This window comes from Prionailurus bengalensis, chromosome C2 (assembly GCF_016509475.1).
Source record: "Prionailurus bengalensis isolate Pbe53 chromosome C2, Fcat_Pben_1.1_paternal_pri, whole genome shotgun sequence".
NCBI classification, from domain to species: domain Eukaryota; kingdom Metazoa; phylum Chordata; class Mammalia; order Carnivora; family Felidae; genus Prionailurus; species Prionailurus bengalensis.
The window spans coordinates 11737599-11761481 of record NC_057350.1 but is presented as its reverse complement, the minus strand read 5'-3'; the positions used below and the strand labels follow the sequence as shown (position 1 = coordinate 11761481).

Genomic DNA, 23883 nt, shown 5'->3' with positions numbered 1-23883 from the left:
GATACTCGAGGTAGATTTCACTTTTTAAAACAAGTCCTAGGGAAAAGGAAACTAAACATTTTCCCCAATTATAATACTTAGAATATTATTATAGTATCATAATTAGACTTCATACATTAGATTAAAAGTTTGTAGTATAACAGTGGAAACAAATGAGGCTTGTTGATGACCACTTAATAATAGCGTTCTATCAAATTTAAGATTTTTTCCTACTTTTTAGAAGGGCTTTTTAACATCATTTCGGTACCTTAAACCTATTCCTCTTTCTGAGCAACACTGAAAGGTGGTTAAGGGTCTGAAGCTCCACTACATAGTATGATCCACTGTATAGTGTTTATGTACACACACATATACCATATAGTCCAGTAGAGTAGTCACTAGCCACTGAAAAATCATTTCCTTAATTGCACTAGCCACATTTTAAGTGCTCATTAGCTGTCACTGTAGAAAATACTACTGACCAGTGTTCTAAAGGGTAGCTGTGATATTTAATGAGAGTTTCAGTACTGATATGTGACATTTGGTCTAGTCCTTGAATATTAGTGCTTTGGGGATTATACATTATTACATATCTTGAATTACCTTGAAAACCTGGAAACATGCTTTTTTGATTCAGACATTTGAGGATCCTTAAGAGGTTCAGATAATCCTGGTTCATTTTATTTTGAGTATGTTCTTCACATTTAAAAATATGAATATAAAATGAATAGTAAGATTACTCTCTTGGTAAGCCTGTTGAGTGAATTAAGTTGTAGTCAGGAAAAAAACTGGTTATCATTTTATCTGAAGTAAATTTATTTTAAACATCAAGGTTGCTATATTAAAATTTCTTCCAGAGTGAGATGTGAATGTAACAAAATGTTACTGAGATTTGAATGAAGTTTCATCCTGGGGATAAATGATGAGGCATTTAGATTATCTGCTTAAAGACTTAAAAAATATATGAAGATAGGTCTTCAGATCATAGGTGTGTATTCATTTGTTTTCTAATTGGGAAGAATTTTATTCTAGAGAAGTTGGGAGCTTTTAGAGCCATCTTTACATTTTCATGGCTAAATTTATAGCTGGAAATTGGGGATCAGGTCTTGAAGTAGTCAGTAGATCGATTTTCCACATTATCACCTCTAAGCTTAGACTTTTTCAGAATAAAAACCTGTTATTTATACCTAAACATCCTCAGATTTACAGACTGCTACCCAAAGTAATTTGGACAAGGTTAATGAACAGTACTTGAGGTATATTTGCTGGGCTTTCAAATTGCATCAGTAATCCTACCTGACAGTTTTAGGAAACACATAAGGTGGGCCAAAGGAATGTAAATTTTGGCCTGAAGTATTTGGGTTCCCATTTATTTAAAGTCCCAGCAGTTGATCAGAATTATCAAAAAAGTGACAAGTGAAGACCCCTAGAGTTTTAGTGTTTAATTGTGACTGCTTAGATTATTTTTTATAGGCCCCAGACATATTCTAATTAGTGTGGATAATTTACTACGTTGACAGTTAAGATCTTTCATGGGATCTGTAAACAGTCTTAACAATTACAGAATGAATTTAGCTTTGCTTTCGTTTTAAGAAGGCAATACATAAGAATCTATGTGGAAGAAAAAAATTAATTTTGCTGGGGGAGTATTATGAGATGACTCAGCAAGATAACGAAGAATGATGGAATAATAAGGGGTTCTGAAGGTAGAAAAAGGGGGACTAGTAATCCTTATGCGTGAGGTAGAATTATTCTCTTATATCCTTATGCGTAAGGTAGAATTATTCTCTTAGAGTCATACACCCTTCTATATAGGTCTTTATTTTATAAGAAGTATTTCATATGTAGTACATAGTTAAATTACAGGTAGCCCTTAGCTTTAAGAAAAATCCTTAGCTGTTAATTTATATTACTGACTTCCTTATATTTGTAATATCCATGCAGTACCTCTAATCATGTTTTGTATATGAATATAGGAAAACCTTTTCATGTCAAATATTTTCCAAAAATGAATTTTCTTGGGTGAAATCACTAGGAAATATTAATGGGTTGTGTTAGAAGAAAAATAAGTAATAAGAATTGATGATGATACAAGTCAACATGAGCTCTTAACATCAGAACAAAGAACATCAAATACTTACTTGATGTGTTTTTCCTTTTATGGTTGAGCCTTCCACAAATCTGATAAATTGGGGATTTGTTCTTTAAGAATTTTTCTGGACATTATGAAACGTTTTAAAAAGTTAAACCATGAAGTCACCTCTGCTTAGCATAACATTTTTACAGGTAGGATATGAGCTTTGAAAAGGAGGACCTAAGATATTTCAGACATATTTAATTTTAAATGTGTTGGTTCATGTTGTTATGTACCCCCCCAGAAATATTTTAATTTGGGTCATTAATACATATAAACTGAAAACAAAGGATTCGTTTATGTATATAGTAAATACATTCTTTGAAGAAATGGAGTTCTTAAGACCAAACTGTATCTCTGAGCAACTGCAAGAAGGTGAAAAGATGTGCAGAGGAGTAAAAGACCAACTGACCTGATAGTGGTTTTCTGCTTGCTTACTCAAGAACCTTATTGCTTCTGAACATTATGCTAAAAAGAAATAGGATAAAATGAAAATTGCTCATGAATATAAAATTAATAGTTCCAAAACAGTTGAAAAAAGTACCAGTTTTTGTAAATGACTGTTTTGTTAGTGAAGGCTAGAGAGTTTTAAGTTCTTTGTGCAATTTTCTGTGATCATAATTTGATACAGTAGAAAATACAGTAGAAAATATGAAATTTGAAGTTCAGATGTTGGGTTGAGTTCAGCTGCTGCCTCTGATAGCGTGTAACTTACCTTAAATGATCCTCATCTGCTTTCCAAGTTTCTTTTACTTCTTGGTATCTTTTCTGTACTTTACAAGATTATTAATATGTAAGATTACTGTTTCATTTTTGATATGTAGCAACTAAAGATATGAGCACTTTTTAGAATTTAGGGGGTCTATCATAATTTGAGATAATTATCTATGTTTTCTTTCTTAGCCTGTGGACATCTCTACAGCAATGAGTGAACGGGCACTTGCTCAGAAAAGACTAAGTGAGAATGCATTTGACCTTGAAGCCATGAGCATGTTAAATCGAGCTCAGGAAAGGGTATGTAGCAGTTTTAATGTCTGCTAAATGAGAATTTAACTAATTAGATGGTTGTGACATAAGTAAATTCTGTGGCATGCTGTTGAAATGTAGGTCCTAAAAATCCAAGGAAATAAGTAATTTATTGTAATTAGCTTATTTTAAATGAAAGTGATTTTGGGGCATGGTCATTCACTCAGTAAATGTGTATTGTGTACTGTGTGGCAGGAACTAATGTTTAAGAGAGTTAAAATAGAAAAAAAATCCCTGCTCTTACTGAGTTTGTAATCTGGAATATAAAAGTAGCTATGTGTCCATCATAGCTCTGTGAGATGTAGGTACTATTATGATGTCCCATTTTCCAGCTGAGGAAACTGAGTAAAGAGTGGTTAGTCAGCCTGAAACAACTGTAACACTGCACGTTAGCTACACTGGAATTAAAAAAAAAAAAAGTGATTAGGCAGTCTGAGGCCAGAGTCTAGACTTAAATTTTTAACAGTGGACAGCTTTTCCTTTTGTCTTCTACATTCCCGTGGTAGATCTATATAGAAACGACAAATACATGTTCAGACAGATAAATACACTACCTAACAATACCAATGTTTATTAGCAAATATACTTTGAAGGACAACTGATTCTTTAACCATCACAATAAATGCTGGTGATTAATGTAGGGCTCAGTTTTTAAAAAAGGCTGTTTTCTGGGTTTGAATAATTCCCTGCATTTATTACTCCTTAAGCATGTCTCTTGAATTCTGGATTTCTAATACCACAAAGAAGGTAATTAATTAAAAACTCAGGCGATCATAACATTTATTAGATTGCATTTATATGAGGTACATAAAGCAGAGGGCAGGGATCCTGTGCTGCATGAAACTCTTTTCTGTATTCATGTATCCATGTGATATTTTGGAGAATGAGTATTATCGTTAATGCTTTTCAGTTGTTAGACGTACATCTCAAATCTTGTTACTAATGGGACCCACTGAATGTTATCAAAGTTCTGCTTTTAAGAAAACATTTTAAATATGTATGCATTCATCAAATTGTTCTAAAAGTTGAATAAGTCTTATTCAGCCTTTTCAAGAACTAAATAAAACCATTTCATTTAGTGAAATAAACCAGTGGGCATTTTTGACTAGACAAGTAATTTTACTCAGTTGATTGAGGCATCTTTTTTTTTTTCTTCAGATTGATGCCTGGGCTCAGCTGAACTCCATTCCCGGCCAATTCACCGGAAGTACAGGAGTACAGGTTCTGACACAAGAACAGTTGGCTAATACTGGTGCCCAAGCCTGGATTAAAAAGGTACACAACATATGCACGTACAAAAGTGTCCAACTACAAAGTTAAGATTTTTTTTAGAAAATGTTTTATTAAAAATGCACGGAGAGGCCAGTAACTATAACCAAAGTTCATGAGTAAATTTGCTATGTGTGCATACTCTAGGATGGACACTGAAGATGGACCTGATTCATGAGACAATGGCAAATGTATAAATAAGGCTCAAGAGCCACTCAGTTTATATCCTGAAGTTATTTGTTATTGCTGCTGCTGGTCTTTTTGGGGGTGGTTTTTTAAAAACTGTGTTTTGAATGCTAACAGTGTATCTCAGGTGCTGTTCAGAATGTTCCACAGTTCCTGTTGGACTACTAATCTAATGATTTCAAAGCAGTGGTTCTCAAATTTTTTCTCATCATGGGATACTTTATTACAGGTTTATTTTTGGTGGATCACTGTCCCCAAGAGCCCTCTTACCACCCAGATTTTCCATTTCTTTGCTCCTCTGTCCTTCTTTCCCCTTCTTTAGTGCCTGTGCCCTCTTGTAAGCTCTCTTGGCCCTTATTTCTCACCCTTCTGGTGATCACCCCGATCCCTGTGGTTGTCAGCTGCTGGTTATAGCAAGTTGGTTGGGAGGCCCCAGTATTAGCACTGCATGTGGTGATCTTGCCATGGGACCGGAAGGCTGGGGAGGATGGTTGGACTGGGGGCGGGGGGGGGGGGGACGGTGGGCAGTGCTGAAGGGGTGGTGAAGGGGGTGGAGTGGGGATGGAGAATGCTATCTGTGGACCACCATTTAGGCCCTGGTGGCCTCTGGTGATCCACAGGCTCAATTTGAGAACCACTGATCTCCTGAAAAAACAGGATATGTAAGACCTAAATTCAAGGGAGAGGATGGACGCCTCGTGCTGTGAAGATGTAGGTGCTCCTGGTTTCAGATTCCTGCAGTGAGACCTGTGAACTCCACCTACGGCTGCCTCATTGTTGGGGGAGTCTTAGGTGGTTAAGAAGGGCTTTCTAAAGAAATGCCTTCTGATGAAGGGATGTGGCTTGGTTGGATGGGTGATGGGACATTTGTTTCAGGAGTACTGGCAGTATGGCAGTGCTGAAACTGGGAGGCTGCGTGGTCTAAGGATTGGGAAGGTTTCTTTATCCCGCTGTACTCCTGACTGCTTTTGTGATCATGGGCAAGTAATATACTTGGAATTTCAGTCTCCCAAGTGTCATGAGAAGACAAGTTCTTATTACTGCTTCACAGGGCAATAATTAATAACGTGATGGGCACCTATGAAGAATTGCTATGATTGCCAGTGAATGAGCTGAATTTCCGCAAAATGAGATTTTGGTTGCTTTGGATATTTTAATCTCATAACGTTTCAGTTTTGATAGCATTATCTCTGTTGATCCTCTTATTAACAAATTAATATAAAACATGATACATCCTCAATTTACCTGCCATTTTTGGTACATTTAGGTACACTAATATGTGTTTAGTGAGTATATGGCCAGATTCATTAAAAATTTACAACTTTCATGTCATTTACTAGGGGTCGGTGTTGGAAAAAAATGAAAATCTAGTAAAAATATTTTTAATTTTGAGTTCATTTTGGACCAATTATAGTATTTAAAGTAGAGTGATTTGGATAGTATTTGAAAATGGCCTTCATCTCATTGGGAAGAATTATATACACCTATTTCAATAGTTTTAATTCTTTAATATTATTTAATCTTGAAGCTTGAGTCTCAGTATTTCAGGAAGTTAGACTTGAAGCTTACGTGGGTGTTTAGGCAGATAAAAATTAAATAGTCTTGTACATTACTAGGTAGGAACTTCTGAATGTGATTCCATTGTAAAATTTTGGTCTTCATTTGTATAATGAAGTACTGATCCATAATGCTTATATAGTTCTAAAAATCATGTTAACATAACTTGCAAAAATGAATCTTCTACTGATTAAAATTGGTTCTTGCAAACTTTCCCTTAAAGTTTTGATTTCTAGTCATGTAGGCAGTTGACAGATTTTCAATCACATTATTTTAAATGTACATGTAAGGCATTTTGATAAATTATGAGATGTGTTCATGAAAGTTTTTAAATAATAACAAGAAAGCATTGCTTTTAGGAAAACTCCCATTTATATGTTTACAGAAGAATATTTGCTACTGATATCAAGGAAGGAATGAACATTTATAAAAATGTGGAAAAGTCATTAGCTGGAAATTTATCATTTATCTTCACTGTCAATGGTCTCTTTGTTGTGTTTAGAAAACTTTCAATGATCACATAGTTTTTCTTGCCTTGCACTAGCCTAACACCCTCCTTTATGTTAAAAACCACATGGAATGCCGACATAGTCCATATTCATTTTTAGTTTGTTGCAGTATATTCTTAGATGAAAAAAGATGGGAGTTTTACCATTATTATGTCAGTAAGACATTTTTAAGTGCTTACGGATTTAAAAGAACCTTTATTTTCTGGAATTAAGTGATTTGGACATGACCTGATGACCCGATGAGTATTGTTTACTATTATACTCATTAGATTAAGCAGCTTTTTGGTGAACTATATACACAATGGGGTAAAGAAACATGAAGATAGTAGAGAATGGAAACCGAGTCGGAAGCCTGGGTTATTTGGGGTTTTGTATTATACTCTGCACAGTTGCCCTTTTTTTTAGGAGTGTTGCCTGGAAAAGAGGGGCGGATGAACCTGGAAGTAAGTAAAAGTCATTTTAGGTGTGTAGCAACAAGGCAGTTGATATCCAAGCATCAGCTAACTTTTCTCTATACATCAACACTGCATGGCCTGCACCAAATAAGGAACTGAACCAGGGGTATGTTTTTACCTCCACAGCTGCCTCCTTCCATCAGAGCACCTAGTTGTACTTAATGTCTAGTCACACATCATTGGCATGTTTTTCCCCAGCATATAATTTACAAAGCTGGGGGAAAAAATAATACAGTTTTACTACTGTGTAAAAATAAGATTTTAAAAGTTTAGCATTAACTTATCAATATAGGAAATGACTAATGCATACTCTTCCCAGAGATACCAAATTTTTGACTCCCTCTGTTGATAAGTTAATGACTTTTGCTATATATTTGCTAGAGAACATAAGTCTAAAATTTAAGAACAAGGGGAGAGTAAAGCAGGATTTTGAGATGTTATAAATTAAAAGGAAAATGGCCAATAAAGATCAACAGTAGAATTCATCTGTTCTGTGTACATGGATGTCCTTTAAAATAGAGGCATCACATATTTATTTCTTAATGTGTGAAAATGACTGTTGACCATGCTAATGTATATAGTTGTGCATCTTAAGACATTAAGTGGTTTGCTGCTTTGATGGAAATTATGGTTCAGTGGGTTGGATACAAGAGAGATGACTGTTCACAGAATAACCTGTGAACTTTCACCCCTCTGTATGGAAACTTGTTTCAGGGCCAAATCCTTGTAGCTGTCTTCTTGCCCCGGTCAGTGCCAGCCCTACTATTCACAACACTGCTGCTACCGAGGCCTAGGTATGTAAACGTTTAAGGAGTTTTTTAAAAGTCTTTTAACATCAAGCTAGGATTTAAAAGCATTCAAATTCAGTTTGGTATAATGACAGGGTATTTTATGTGACTGTCCATTTCTTACTGTGTAAATAGAATTTAAAGATTTTTACCTTTTGGTTCATAGGGATTTTCTAAGTAAAATATTTATACTTGCTTTAAGGTAGAGTGGGAAAGAAAACTTGGGATGTTAACAGTATGCTGCTTCAGTGTCCAAACTATTTCTAAATGATTTCTGGGCTTTATTCATTAACTAGGTACACCTGGGACAATTAATATTATTGACTGTTTTAACATTGCCTTCTTTTTATTTTGCAAGCTAAGAAGAGATACCAGTGAACCTAAATAGTGGACGAAAACAGGAGTGTTCTAATTTTTTTTTTTTTTTTTTTGGAGGGGGGCAGGAGGGCTACTGTTTTAAACTGCCATTTATTTGCCTTATTTGACTTTCAAAATATTATGTTAATGTGAAAATAATTAGCATCCACACTACAGTATGTATATAAGTATAGAAACTTAAATTTAATTGCTGTATCAGATCTAGAAGTAAAATAAGATTTTTTTTTTTTAAAATTACACTGCATTTGTAGTCAAATTCTAACTCTGAAATGGGGACATTTTACCTTTCTTTCTTTGGATAGGATCAGTTCTTAAGAGCAGCCCCGGTAACTGGAGGAATGGGAGCCGTTTTGATGAGAAAAATGGGCTGGAGAGAAGGAGAAGGATTAGGAAAAAACAAAGAAGGAAATAAGGAACCTATCCTAGTTGATTTTAAGACAGACCGAAAAGGTAACACATTGTTCTGGGAATGTTTATTACACCTTCTTTAATATTTAAGGTTTCGGGGCTCCTGGGTGGGTCAGTCGGTTAAGCATCTGATTCTTGGTTTTAGCTCAGGTCTCACGGTTTGTGAGATCAAGCCCTGTGTTGGGCTCTGTGCTGACATTGTGGAGCCTGCTTGGGATTCTCTTTGCCCCCTCATTTGCCCCTAAAATAAATTTATTTATTGCAAAATAAATAAGTAATATTAAAAAAAACCACTTAGGGTTTCATTACCTTCGTAGATTTTTTTTTTTTTTTTTAAGTAAGCTCTTTGCCCACTATGGGGCTTGAACTCGCGACCCTGAGATCAAGAGTCATATGCTGTACCAACAGAGCCCACCAGCAGCCCCATCTTTAAGTAAATAATAAGTAAATAAATAAATAAATACACACACATAGTAATCTTCTTACATTTTGGTATCCTTGATGCTTTACTGGAGCATATATACAGCTGTTTGTTAGGAAACAAAAGTTTAACCCATTCGTGACAGCTTGTATAAATACAGATGAAGTCACTAATTTGGGCTTTTAAAAGGCAGTTGTAGTTAAGATGCTAAATAATAAGGAAGTAGGCATATATCAGTGTGACTGAAATTTTAACTAGCTTTTTTTTTTTTTTTTTTTTTTTTAACCTTTTATTCATTACTGAGAGACAGAGGCGCAAGTGTGAGCCCGGGAGGGGCAGGTGAAGCAGGCTCCTGGCTCTGAGCTGTCAGCACAGAGCCCCATGTGGGGCTCAAACTCACAAGGTCATGACCTGAACCGAAGGCTATGCTTAACCGACTGAGCCACCCAGGCACCCCCTATGTTTCACGTTTAGGAAATGGAATCCCCATTTTGCTTTCTCTTGATGGGGAACATACACTTGTTTCTAGGATTTATTTCTTTTTCAAATATTTTATCTTATATAGTCTCCTTATTTCTTACTAGAGTGCTGTTTTGTCTTCACCTTATAAACCCTTTTTTGCATGTCTCTTTTTCTGAGTTTATTTTGAGAGAGTGGGGAAAGGGCAGAGAGGTGGAGAATCCCAAGTAGGCTCTGCACCGTCACCATGCAGCCCGACGTGGGGCCCTAACCCACAAACTGCGAGATCATGACCTGAGCCGAAATCAAGAGTCTGCATATCCCTTTTTAAGCTCCATAATTGAGTTTTCTTGGATTGGGGATGGAGAATAGTAGAGCAGTTGCTGGCAGCAATGTTAGCTCTTCATATTTTCTTGTTCTTGGGGCACCTTGGAGCTTTGCTACTCATGGGGATCTCTCTGTATAGCTTGCATGCAGTTGCTGAGTATTAAAAATACACTTAGTGCTTATTGAGAACAGCCAGCTGGTACCTTTTAAATTCTTCCCTTGGAATTATGTTTTAAGTAGAATCAAATGGCTCAATGTCAGCTCAATATGATTTCAATAGCTTGGATAAGCCTGATTTTTAAAAACTGTAAAGTTGAACACTAGAATTTTCCTTATCTTTGTAATCAGAGAATTGAATTAAGTTGGAGATGATGCAGTTAAATTATTCTTAATTGGAAACGAACTAGCTCTGACCAAACTGTGTCTTATAAAATGTTTTGCTTCAGAAATTCTACATTCTCATCCACATAGAATACTGTGATGCCACTTTTTTCAAATTGTAGGGAGTTTATTGGTAATAATTCCAAGTAGGCTAGAAATAGCATGAGAATCATCCTGTGCTAATAAGCGTTAATTCAGACTCTAAATTAGAAAAGGACATTGTACTGATTATGTCACATTGACATTGTATTACTTCTACAAGTTGAATAGATTTTTTTGAGTCCTAAAAGGTGGTTTTTTGGAAGAAAATATCTGTGAAGGCATTGCATAATTCCAGGGAACATCATCTTTGGAATTCTGTGACAGGTGTTGGGTTTGGAGAAGCATACTAGCAGAATTAATGAAGAACTAGTTGAAGAATTCCCCCTAGGAGAAATGGAAGTCAGGAAAGTGTTGATTTTGGGTAGTGATACAGCTAAATCCCTTTGGAAAGGGAGGTTATACAGTGAGATTATGTTTGTCTTTTGAGAATATCTTCATTTGATAAGTCAGAAAGGGGTTGTTTGCTGGGGGAGAAAAGGGACACGTTCATCTATAGAGACAGCGTCTCCCTTTTAGTTTTTTTTTGGGGGGGGGGTGTGTGGCCTAAAAGCCTCACCATCTGGGGAACTTAATTAACTGAGCCATCATTTTTTAAGGAATGGGGAACCTTAGATTGCACTTGTAATAGCCTCTAGTTTTTAAACTTAAAAAGAAACAGACCTGTAGTTGTTAACTATGGCACTTAATTTATATACATATTTATATACTAGGTTTTCTGAACGTTTGATTTTTGTACAGTTTCTAATACCAAGGTAAATGATAAAGATTTATATATTGAAACAGCAAAATAGAAGTCAAATGATATAAAAATCAGGGGTAGTGGGAGTTGAATATTTTATTGAGATTCAGGTTCCTACAGAGGGAATCATTGTGTTTATATAATTTTGAATGGTGCTTTGGGATTTATTCAGTGAACATTGGCTTTTTATTTTAAAGGTCTTGTTGCAGTAGGAGAAAGAGCACAAAAGAGGTCTGGGAACTTCTCTGCTGCAATGAAAGATCTGTCAGGTGAGCATACATTTAAATTTCCTCTTGTCCCATCCCCAACTTGAATTCATAATCTGTTGCCACAGACAGTAGAAATAATTAACAAGTTATTTTTTTTTTCTCTGCAGGCAAACATCCTGTGTCTGCTTTGATGGAAATCTGTAATAAGAGAAGGTGGCAACCACCAGAATTTCTCTTGGTCCATGATAGTGGCCCTGATCATCGCAAACATTTTCTCTTTAGGGTAAATATGAATTTGTGCATTAATTATATACCCCTACTAATTTGATGACTTAACCTTAGAGGGTGAGGGAAAAGCACTGTATTGTCACAATATTGATACATTGTGGGTTGGGAGTGAATAGATGTGTGGGTAGAAGTGGTAGGGTTTTTAAATATTTAAGTATACTTTTAATATGACCTGTTAATATCCTATTTTTCAAAAATGTTGGAGGGAAAGATGTGGGCAAAATCTGGTGAAGAATTTGTTGACATTTTCTAGTGGAACATGGGGAATTAATTTAGTGTTAATTTAGTAGCTTTATCAGGGATTTCTCCATCCCCTTTCCCCATGCCCCTTCAATTTGAAGACCTTAATTTGTAGTCCCTTTTCCTAAATGATTTGCTGCTTCTGGGTTGAGATTAATTTGACTTCCATAGTATGGGTTTTATAGTTTTTGTGAATTATTTTTCTAGCATTTAGTGAAAAAATACAAAGCTAATAGATATTAAAGTTTGATGCTGTTCTTATTGTATGTTTTTCTTGAATAGGTATTGAGAAATGGAAGCCCTTACCAGCCCAATTGTATGTTTTTCTTGAATAGGTATTGATAAATGGAAGCGCTTACCAGCCCAGCTTTGCCAGCCCTAATAAGAAGCATGCTAAAGCCACAGCAGCTACTGTGGTTCTTCAAGCAATGGGCCTTGTACCAAAGGACCTCATGGCTAATGCCACTTGCTTCAGGAGTGCCTCACGTAGATAGATTGAGGTTTTATATTAATCATTTCAGATAATTTTACTCTGCATCAAAATGTATTTCCTCTTTAATGTTGTAAATATTTGGCAATTTAAGACATTGTGTAAAAAGCAATCTGTACAAACATCTCCAGGCTTTGATTTTTGTACCATGGAAATTGTATTTAACCATACAGGGTTTTGGTATGTTTATATTGTTTACCTTAGTGATGTATTTGTTTAAGTGGCTAACATCCAAACGATTGTTTGAAGGCATCCGTAATCTTCAGTGTGGAATGTTAAATAACGCTTTTATACTGTATTTTGTACTATGATGTAACCTCCCTTCCTTATGGCTAGGCTGCTGTAACACTTGCCTGTAATCAGTGAAGGGCTGTGCACCTTGTACTAGTTCACAATGGGTTCTGCTGGACAGATACTGGGCCAGTGTTATTGAGGTAATCAAGATCTGTTCCACAGGGCTAATGCCACCATCTCCCCTTAAAATTTTGTAGAGGTTATAAAAAGAAAGTGGTATGTTGTGTGATGATCAGCACTAAGTCCTGCATTCCCATCAAAGCCACTTGGGCCATGAGAAGGGAGTCAAAATGAAGTCCGATTAGAATTCTACTGCAGAGGCCAAGTACATTTAGTATGGCATTGAGTTGTGATATAGTTTTACTTTGATGTGCATTTTGAATTTCAGCTACACCTAGATAGACGTTAAATGATAATTAAAATGCTGTAACCAACTTATCTAATAAAATCGGCACCCAGCCACTATTTTGTTGACTGAGAAAGTTTAAGTTTATGTTAATTTTTAGGGTCTGATAGAATATTTCATGTGTATTACAGTGGTATTCATAATGCTATGTCTCTAAACTTTATTTTCAAAAGCTTAAGGCCCAAATATAAACTTCTCTGGAATAAATGTGGTGTCTTATTTTTTGGGTCATAAAGTGAACACATACTTCTTCACTAAATATTGTCATTTCTTTACCCAGTGCTTTTGATTTCTACGTCCTTTTATTTTAAGGAAATTTGAATTACACACACAACACACACACTCGCACGTGCCACACACACAAATACCTACAAGAACATTAAATACTCCTTTACCATGACAGCTGAGCACACTTTACAATTAACACTATTCTATGTGGAATACAAAATACCCCTCTTTGAATTAACATGCATTAAAAAAAACAAATTTAATATATTTGAAAATAGAGGAATTAGAAATGAGAATGAAGGCAACTAAGGTAGAGACATCAACAATTAGCTATTTGTCTACAAATACGAATTTGTCTACAGAACCTGCATGTAACTGTAGGTATAGGTAAATTGTCAAATACGGTTTTGCCCTGATGCCATCAGTCACAAAATGCCAGTAGATAATTAATACTTAGCTTCAATTTGCCATTTGCAAGGCAACACTGACATTCATAATACTCCGTTTTCTACTCCGTTTATAATTAGGTTGTAAGGGTCTGGAAGTCTCATTCAAGTTTCTGAGGTTTTTTTTAAGAGTTGGGAGTTCTCTTTATACCTGAATTATCTAATCAGAATAGTAAAAACAAAATGTTGATTTAAAGCCTTAATCCTTTTGCTTAATGCACGTAATAAAAATTAAGCTAAAAGGTTGTTTATCAACACTTGAATATTTTAAAGTTCTATTCCTTTAACTTCCAAAATGAACTTTAGAGCCAAAGGTATAAGAATCTTGAATTTCCTTGCTAGAAGGCTTTTTCCTCAAAGATTCCTTTTAGGCTTACTTTGGTGTTCAGGATCTCCAATTATAAACGAAGTCACTCAATTCCACAAGCCGTAAAGATGATTTTCCCAGTGTTGGTATTTGACTAAGTTGGTCCAGAGTCTTAGGGTGCAACCCACAGTTACCAAGCTCCTCCTGAAGTGTCTCCTATGGAAATTTGTATTCAAGTTAGTCAAGAAGCACATCAGTCTTTGGACACTGAGATTTTGCTTATTTTTAAGTATATATATATATATTTTAGAAATCTCTATACCCACTGTGGGGCTCGAACTCATGACGCTGGCAAAAAGGCACATGCTCTTCAGGCTGAGCCAGCTGGCTGCCCCTTTATTTTTCAGAGGCTCCGCATGCAAAGCGGGGCTTGAACTCCCAACCCTGGCTAGAGTCGCATGCTCTACCAACTGAGTCAGCCAGGCACCCTTGAACACTCAGATTTTTAAAATTACCATGGGAATTTTGACAAACAGATGCCCTAATTCATGTTTATGAGGTAAAGGCAGTTCATTATCAATAGAAATTGATGCTAAAAATTTTCACCTCTAGCAATAGCATCCAGAAATACACAGTTTTGGTCATTTTTAGAAATCTGGCAAATGATAGAAGCATGAGGCAGTTTTAAAGGCCTTAATTATAACCTGTGAATGAAAACCTTACTATGTCCAAAATTAAAGGCAAATAATGGTTAAATATCCATAGTTGTTTATAATAAAGGTATTTAGCAGTATTACGTTCTGGATCTGAGATAGCCATGAAAATAACTTGCCTTTTCTTTTTGTTTGGAAAGTTCTTTAGTCATTATTGAGTACAACAATCTAAATTCATAAAATTTACCCCTAAAAAAACCAGACCTTATCCCTTCATCTTAGTAACTGTGATTGATAAACAGTACAGTCGAATAACCTGAGATACAAGTTTGGCTCATTGCAAATCATCGATTTCTCCCATCTGAGGAAACTAGCTACAATGAAATATGCTTACAGCTGTCTACTTACCTTATCCAGTATTTTATTCGCTGGCAGGCAGATATTAAATACAGCAGTTGGCTCATGTGTATACAGTCCAGCAGAAAATGACCCATTCTGTGAAGATTTGAGTAGCATGGTCACAGAATGTAGAGAATGAGGCATGATAGGACCTGTAATCTCCAAACTAAATTGATCTTTGTATCCAGAAACAGCTTGTGTCTTCACATTTACACTTCGTGCCTTCAAGAAAATTTAAAGAAAAAATTATGGTCACCATCTCTCAAGCTTTTGTCCCTAAAGATTTGTTCAGTAACTTCATTTGGGTTTCCCTCTTTAACAGTTGTAGACTAAAAGGTACAGCATAGAGGGAATACAGTCAGTCAGTGGTATTATAATAGCATTGTATGGTGACAGTAACTACACTTGTGAGTATAGCACAAAGTAGTTCATATGACATCAAAAGAATGTTATATGAGTAAAAATGTTAATTCTCCATCTAGAGCACATCTCCAAATTAGGACTCAGTCTCAGTATGTTCTACAAAATACAATTTTTCATATGGTATCCTGATTTATATATTTTTATTAAAATTTTTAATGGTAGTTGACACCCAATGTCACATTAGTTTCAGGTGTACAACAGGGATTCTACAACTCTATATGCTGTGTTCACAAGTGTAGCTACCATCTGTCACCATATAACACTATTATGCCATTGACTATATGCCCGACACTGTTACCTTTCGTCCCTTTGACTTAATTCATTCTGTAACTGGAAGCACATACTTCCCACTCCCCTTTGCCCCTTTTTAACCTTCCACCCCAATTCAGTGGTATATTTTCAATGCAGAATACTGGACAAAAATAAAAATTCAATTCTGCTATTAACGTTCAATATGTATTTTATATTTATATGCGTAATTTTTTAAAAAAATATGGACACACAACTACTCTTTTCACTTATTCATGATATAGGTTTTGAGATCTATAATTTAACACAACATGTTTGGCTATGTTCTTTCGCCAGTTAAAAAGTGAGACAAAATGAGATTAAGCAACTTTTCCATGTGGGAAAAAAGGAACACCAAGGTGCTTTTGCTGCCAATCATATTCATTTTCATTCATTCATTCATTTTCATATAATTCAAATAAAACATTTCATATAATTCATATTTGCACATAATTCTTTTGATACACCTTTAGATCAACGAATTTTTTTGCTGGGAGGAAAGCGAAATAATATGCACCATGCAAAATGCTAGGAGTTATTAAAAACAAATCAAGAATTTGTTCTTCAGTTCTTCTTAAAAGGCCAGTTTATGAAAATTAGAATTTTTTCCCCCTTTCATTACCTTAAGCATTTGCATTGTGGCACCTCGGAAAGCTACAGGGGATAAGAGGGTTGGTGGGAGTCCTGCCTGTGGGCCTGAGCTTGCAATTAAACTCTTAGAGTTTATCAAAAAATTCAGCAATGTAAGGGTGTTCATTCCCTTCACCAACACAACAGACTCAGGTCTGTGGTCCATTTGCACTTCATGTTTCTCTTTGCGTCTGAAGATGACAGTCAAGGAACTCGCAAATGGAAATCCCATACCAGTGGGAAAAAGTCATCCTGATTCTAAATCACCCGGGACCCTTTCTTCCCACTCGGAACTGGAAATGTTCTTGCTATCCCACTTAGTTGCAATTATAAGGTTATCTGTTTAAATCAAAATTTCTTTGACCCTCTGAATTTGCTAGAAATTTGATACCTAACAAAAACAAATGTGTTCCTTAGTCAAAAATATGTTGTATATAGAATGTTTTCATTTTTAAAAAAATGGTTTAGTAATAATTATTCATGGTTTACTGATACTTAGGGAGTTTTTTTTTTTTTTTTTTTAATTTTTTTTTTTCAACGTTTATTTATTTTTGGGACAGAGAGAGACAGAGCATGAACGGGGGAGGGGCAGAGAGAGAGGGAGACACAGAATCGGAAACAGGCTCCAGGCTCTGAGCCATCAGCCCAGAGCCTGACGCGGGGCTCGAACTCACGGACCGCGAGATCGTGACCTGGCTGAAGTCGGATGCTTAACCGACTGCGCCACCCAGGCGCCCCACTTAGGGAGTTTTTTAATGTCATGATAGAGAATTAGTTTAAAAAAAATTTTTTTAATATTTTAATTTTATTTTTGAGAGAGAGTGAGACAGAGTGCTAGTGGGGGAGGGGCAGAGAGAGAGGGAGACAAAATCTAAATCAGGCTCCAGGTTTTGAGCTGTCAGCACAGAGCCCGACATGGAGCTTGAACTCACAGACTGCGAGATAATGACCTGAGCCAAAGTCAGATGCCCAACCAATTAAGCCACCCAGGTGCCCCACGAATTAGTTTAAATAGCAACTTAAAATATTTTAAGATTTATAGTCAAATAAAATTACCAATCAACATTACATTGATCACTAACTTAATTGAACAAAAATCATTTCTAGTTAACACAACTGAAAGGATACAGCTTGATAGAGAGTATGTCTGGTTTTTTAATTTTGTCTTGCACACCTATCTCTTCCAGCCAGGAAAAACTTTCATCTTCATCATCATCACTGATTACTTGTTCCCTAGGAAATTGTTATAGTTAGAGTTTCCATTTCATAAAGCTGTTTCCTCTACAAAACTATTGCACTGAGTCCGCAAGTCACTGGTTGATATAAAATATTAATCACATACTCTCCATTTCCCAAGCTTGTTCCAGATGTCTTTTTCTTCTGATAGCCATTTTCTTTTATTAACGGCAGAGAAAATTCAATACCTACATGAGTAAATAAAAGAAAAATTTAACTGAGTTTTAATATTGTCTACAAGAACTTAACAAGTGTGCCCTTTTAGAGAGTATAAAATTTGAAGATTTGAGTTTATAAACTTGCTCTATTAAGGGAATAGCTTTCATACTTTCTGGACAGTAGCCCATCTCTCTCTCTCTCTCTCTCTCTCTCTCTCTCTCTCTCTCTCTCTCACACACACACACACACACACACACACACACACACACACACACACACCCTACCTCCTTGAAACAAAAGGTTGAGGAAACAATACATACTCTCACTACATGTATAGTACTCTTTCCTAAAGTACATTCTACTCGGTTTCTTTTCTTTTTTCTTTTTTTGTGAGAGTCAGTCAGCAGGGGAAGGGCAGAGAGAGAGAGAAAAAACCTTAAGCAAGCTTCACGCTCAGTGCAAAGCCCAATGAGGGACTCGGTCCCATGACCTTGGAATCATGACCTGAGTGAACCCAAATCAAGAGTCAAACGTTTAACTGACTGAGCCACCCAGGCACCCGATACTGTTTCATTTTTTTTTAAAAAAGTGCTGATTGAGCCCACTATATAGATTTCATGAGCATTAATGGTTGACCCAGTTTGAAAATTGTGTTTTTAAAAGGGGGTAGGTAATTTCTGCTATAAAGGAGTTTCTAGAGGAAATTCTATTCAGATGGAAACTTTCCAGTCCAATATGTGTTTATCAGGTCAGAAAAGGGAACACTATTAACTTAAAGCTAAGTAATTTAGGAGACAACTTAAATCACTGCTGGAAAAAAAAATAGAAATAAAGATGTTTCTTAAAAAATATAGGTAAAACTGGTAGAAAACAATTCAACTGGTAAAAAGACAATTTACATTTTAGCTTTTTTTCAATGTTTATTTGTGTGTGTGTGTGTGTGTGTGAGAGAGACACAGAGAGACAGAGAGATAGAGAGAGAGGATGAACAAGTGGGAGAGGGGCAGAGAGAGAGGGAGGCACAGAATCTGAAGCAGGGTCCAGGCTCTGAGCTGTCAGAGGGCTGGAACCCATGACCCATGGGATCATGACCTGAGATGAAGCTGGATGCTTAACCGACTGAGCCACCCAGGCACCCCTCACATTTTAGCTTTTAAGTGCTTACTATATAGTGTGGTATTCTCATTTTAAACCTATAGTTTTACCTTCATTTTTCATAGCTTCTCTTATTCCTCTAGTTGTCGGAGACACGAGAGCTGTGATTACATCATTTCCTGCTAAGCCTGCTGCACGGAACAGGATAGTAAACTGATAGGTACAAACGTAGAAATATGGGCAAAGTTTTGTCTTCAGCAAATTATATAGAGAAGTGAAGCTCACAGACCTTTGAAGCAAAAAAATTTTCCTTAGGTATTATTACACATTTAGCTTAACATCTAAAATTATTTTTATAATTCAGTTTGATACTCATTTAATTTAAAACACAACACAAATATTATAGATAATGATTTAAATTTTTGCCACTATGTACATAACTTGGCTTTTATTTATATTTTGTTTTTTAAGTAGGCTTCACACCCAGTAATGGAGCCCAACATGAGGCTTGAACTCACAACCTTGAGATCAAGGCCTGAGCAGATATCAACAGTCAGATGCTTAACTGACTGAGCCACCCAGGCACCCGCATAACTTGGCTTTTAAAAGGACTAAAACCGGTCATGGGACTCACTGATGACTTCTAAATACTTTAACAAATAGTGCTGACCGCTTAAACACTAGTCATTTTTTCTTTAAACAAAACTTACTTGGTAACTGGGTGCTGACTTTCTCTGAGCAGCTTCTGCTGAGAAAGGAAGCGGCCACTGACAAGAAGTAATGTAAAAGAACGTTTGCATGTATTTATAGAACACTTACCGCACTTCCACAATTGCATAAAGAATAGAAAAAAAAGTAATTTAAATGCTGGCTATTAACAGTTTAGATAAAATAATTCAGAAGGACACAGAGATCCTTTTACCACTACACATTCCTGTATCATAAATAACAGAGAACACTGTTAAAAAGTAAAATTTACTACTGGGATGCACAAGTTTTTACTAATCTTACCAATCACTCATTAAAATGTGTTGCAAGGTTTCATCATTTGACCAAGGGCTTATCTTTCCAGTCATTTTTCTATCAGCTCCAATGCGAGGGAACAGAGGTAGCCAAGGAAAGGCAGGGTGGAGCCAGTAGATAAGGCTCTGCTGGAAGGCACATCGGAGCTCAGTGGAGAGTTTGGGATCCTAAAATCCAGAGATGATATCGGACAGTTTTTGCCACATTAGAAGTATAAAATTTCATTAAAAAATACTGAACATGCCACTTATTCTGAGAATATTTACGGTTTCCTATAGGAAAGTATTAATAACTGTTACGGGAGCTAAAATGTAGTTTATTCTTGCCAATGTTTATTGTATGTTGAACCACATCAGAAGGAAGACTTAAACACAGATGGGACTCCCATCTCTCCTGTTTTCTCCTGAGAATAACTATCTCTGTCATCATTAGGGTAGGGTTACAGGTGGGGATATATATTGTATATAAGTAACGCTATGTTCAACTCCTCTCCGCACACAACTGTGTTTCAACAGTAGCTAGTGAAAATGGGTAATGCGAAATCATACATCATCCTGATCTATTTATTAAAAAAGAAGTACCAAGACCTCTTTTAGGTAATCGCTTTTAACCTAGTTTGAGTTGATGAGCTGCCTGAAAGCAATGCAATTACATTTCTCTAAAACCATTCTAGAACTCATTCACTTTACTACATTACACAGACTATCAACCAGGTAGTCACAATTAGTGTGTATAAAAAAAAAGAGTATACATTATGTCAGAAAATCAATAGTGTAACCAATCTGCCTTTGCAATCCTACTCAATAGCTTTTCATTTCTTTCCCTTATATTTTTTTTCCTCAAAAGGCCTAGAAAAGAATAGTTTAGTTCAAACAATTCCTGCCTGTAACATTAACTAGTTGTTAGGACAGGTCTCTAAATTTAACAGGCAGTTATTGAATCTGATAGAAAAAACTGTTTGAAAGCACCACTTGGGAAATTTAAAATTTCTCACGTCCTTGTGTCTTTAAATGTCGGAAGAAAAACTTACTAGAAGGAAATTTCTGTGACATTTTGCAGAGAAATACATTTTACAATTAATTTGATACTTTAAAACATACTCCTTTTCTTTCAGAATTACCTGTATACTTTGAGGCAAAGTAACTTCTGTTGCCCTACAATGCTGGATGATACCTTGAGCCTCTTCCTGTGCTTTCAAATGATCTGCCCAGGTAAAGGGTTGAGAAGAGGTGAAAAGGAGTCGAGTTTTAATACTCCAGTCCACAGGTAACTCAGTACTTTCTGAGGATGGAATATCAGATTTGGAGAATGATACTTGTGGAGTCTTTTAGAAAACAAAGAACATAAAAATTAGTAGAGTACCGGAAAAAACCTCCTTCAATCTACATATTTTACCAACATGATCACTAAAATGTCAAAATTTTATAAACTATAATAACACTGAAAATATACTACACACTATGAAAAACTCTAGAAAGAGTTAGACTAAGCTGTTGACAGTGCCTTTCTCTGGGAAGTGGGAATTTATACAGGTGGTAGTGGTGAAGGGGTACATTTTACCTTTTAGTTTTACATAGTTCAGTTATAAGAGGCATATACTATTTCCATGATGATGATTTAAAAAAAATCTACTATTGATATTGCTATCAAAGCAGAAATCTTCCCCAAAAAGCACCTTCTAAGCCTCTAAAACTCTGGAAGCAGGGCTAAGCTGCTCCTGCAGGTAACTTAGGTAGGGCTCTTAGAGGCCATAATGTTACCTAAGACCCATTTCTTGATCTCAAAAATTTCTTTCCAAGCTGTTTTGCTGTACTTTCAAGTCAATATTCTCACTTACAATAATTCCTTAAGGTAACATCACAAAAAAACAGGGAAGGGAGAATTATTTCTAATACACTCTGTGAAGACCTTTTATTTACAAGAAAGGGAGACTGGGTCTTGGAGAGCTCTTCTAGCCTGCTCCTATTAGGACAAACTATGCATTTGTTTTTTGTTCTGTTTTTCAACATTTATTCATTTCTGAGATGGAGTGTGAGTGGGGGAGGGGCAGAGAGCGAGGGACGGAGACGCAGAATCCAAAGCTGGCTCCAGGCTCTGGGCTGTCAGCACAGAGCCTGACACAGGGCTCGAGCTCACAGACCGTGAGATCATGACATGAGCTGGACACCCGACAGCCGCCCAGGCGCCCCTATGCCTTTGCTGAACTATCACAACAGGAGTACCTGGGGAATGGAATCAAGACTGTGTGTGCTGTGGTGAGGTCGGCAAGGGTCAGCGACCCGCCACAACCTGTGGCGGTCACGTGGGGATCTAGTCCGAAGAGTCAGTTAAGGACTACCTTCAAAAAGCAGCTGCGTGTGGAGTGACCAGCTGGGGCTGTCGCTACCCACAGAGGGACGGTGTCACAAAACTGCTGGAGGTCGAAGGAAATCCTCTATCTACACCAACCTTAGCGGTGGTACCATTACAAACAGCATGCCTACATCATCCAAAGGCAATTACGGTGCTGACGCCATCTCTTCCCCTGGTAAGGGTGATCACGCCCTCAGCACTCTGCCAAACGATTTGCCAAGTCAATGCTTCTGAGAGCTAGGGCGTAGATTCTAAGAATACGCATTCTGATGACATTCAAGGACTATTACCTGGAGTAACTCGGCCACGGCTGTTCTTTCGGGGAACTTCTCTTCCCAGAGCAAATCATTTTCTTGATTAGAATCTAAACACTGAGGAGGGAAAAATGGTGCTTTTAAATCGTAAACGATGCTGGGGTTTGCTTTAAAGAGGCGCAGAGCTTCACCCGACCCACGTTCCTCAATAAATGCCAAGTGCGGGCATTCACATGCCCCCCAATTAATAGGTCGGCGCTTCGCTTGTTTCGTGTCTGAACTTTACTATCAAAATCGAGGGGACAAAAGGCCGGTGATTGGGCTTCTCGTGATTGATGGAGAAACCGCAAAAAGACCCAAAAGGCTTTGGGATTAAAAAAAAAAAAAAAAAAAAGCCAGGCAATTGGGACCCCAGGAATCCTCAACATTCCTCCATCTCCAGAGTATTTTCGAGCGCGTCAGAAAGGGAGGCTCTGAATCACAGAGGGAAGGAGGGTCCCCAGTGATCGTCCCGTCGAAGTGGCCTTCCACGACGAGTTGTTCCCGGATCTTTCGAGCTGTCTCCCCACCGGTCCCTAACCCCCAGGAGGCGGCGGCCCGAACTCGTCCGTCCCGGGCCCGGCCGCGGGGGTGCGCGCTCAGTGCCCTCCGCTTCCCTCAGGACCGGCCGACGCGAGCCGCCCGCGGGGCGCACTTCCCACAGAGCCCGCCTCTCAGAGCAGCCCCTCCCGAGGCTCTGGGCCCCGATACCGCGGCGGCCACCGCTCTCCGCGCCCGTTTCGCCTCGAACCCCAGAACTTGCCCCAATTCACAGCCGAGTCCACTACGAGGGCCCCTCGACACTCACCGGGTCCTGCGCCTCCTGCTGGCCGCGGGGCGGCCCGTCGGGGGGCTCCGCGGCGGCCGGCGGCCGATTGTCCAGGCGGGCGAAGGGGTTCCTGCGGGCCGCGGCCGGGCCGCCGCCGCCTCTGCCAGCAGCCGCCGGGAAGGGGCGGAGGAGCAGCCCGGCGGCCAGAGCGGCGCGGCGGGGCACCGGCTCGGGCTGCTCCCTGGGTGAAGCGGCGGCCTCAAGGCTCCGGACCCTTTTCCGTCGGAGCCGCAAAGTCTCGGGAGGCTTCCTGAAACTGGGCGAGTAGCCGGGAACCGAGATGGCCATGACGCGCGGCGCTGAGGAGCCGGCCGGCCTCCCCGTGGGCGCTTCCCGCGCGCGCTGGCCCCGCCCCGACGCAGCCCCGCCCCCAACGCGCATCGAGCGCGTGCGCCGTCGGCTGTCCGAGCGGCCCCGCTCCCGCTCCCGCTCTCCGCTCCGGTCCGGAGTCCCGGCGTCCCGCGTAGGTCCTGGACC

At 38.0% G+C, this 23883-nt stretch overlaps 2 protein-coding genes across 5 annotated transcripts in view; one reads left to right on the top strand and one right to left on the bottom strand.

Annotated features, from left to right (window-relative positions):
* SON (SON DNA and RNA binding protein) overlaps positions 1–13252 on the top strand; it is a 33048-nt gene extending 19796 nt beyond the window's left edge. Inside the window, exons 7-12 of one of the 3 annotated variants that reach the window (XM_043593685.1) lie at positions 3017–3127; positions 4298–4414; positions 8584–8731; positions 11316–11387; positions 11495–11610; positions 12191–13252. In XM_043593685.1, the coding sequence (XP_043449620.1) occupies positions 3017–3127; positions 4298–4414; positions 8584–8731; positions 11316–11387; positions 11495–11610; positions 12191–12349 (723 nt within the window). In that variant the 3' untranslated portion in view covers positions 12350–13252. Of the gene's footprint in view, positions 1–3016; positions 3128–4297; positions 4415–7829; positions 7910–8583; positions 8732–11315; positions 11388–11494; positions 11611–12137 lie in introns of those variants that run through there. The other 2 variants (XM_043593686.1, XM_043593687.1) reach the window with 2 other exon arrangements.
* DONSON (DNA replication fork stabilization factor DONSON) lies at positions 2526–23780 on the bottom strand. 2 transcript variants are annotated; one of them, XM_043593695.1, is made up of 11 exons: positions 23386–23780; positions 22575–22655; positions 21053–21256; positions 19921–20099; positions 19020–19198; positions 17762–17843; positions 17548–17652; positions 16412–16610; positions 15088–15300; positions 14097–14242; positions 2526–2581 (listed from the first exon to the last, which is right to left on the bottom strand). In XM_043593695.1, the coding sequence occupies exons 1-10, from the start codon at positions 23692–23694 to the stop codon at positions 14105–14107; spliced, it is 1689 nt and encodes a 562-aa protein (XP_043449630.1). In that variant the 5' UTR covers positions 23695–23780; the 3' UTR covers positions 2526–2581; positions 14097–14104. The 2 variants fall into 2 exon arrangements, with proteins under 2 accessions (XP_043449630.1, XP_043449629.1); XM_043593694.1 differs by lacking the exon at positions 2526–2581 and having other exon boundaries at positions 11197–14242.
* Positions 23781–23883: the final 103 nt, after the last annotated feature.

Bases quoted from the DNA above. Each gene is read 5' to 3' on its own strand.
- DONSON (XM_043593695.1), bottom strand. From the start codon at position 23,694: ATGGCCATCTCGGTTCCCGGCTACTCGCCCAGTTTCAGGAAGCCTCCC. The intron at 17,844-19,019 runs GTAAAACTATAG...TTACTCATGTAG, and splicing joins AGAAGCTATGAAAAATGAAG to GTATTGAATTTTCTCTGCCG. The intron at 17,653-17,761 runs GTATGTGATTAA...ACAATTTCCTAG, and splicing joins ACAAGCTTGGGAAATGGAGA to GGAACAAGTAATCAGTGATG.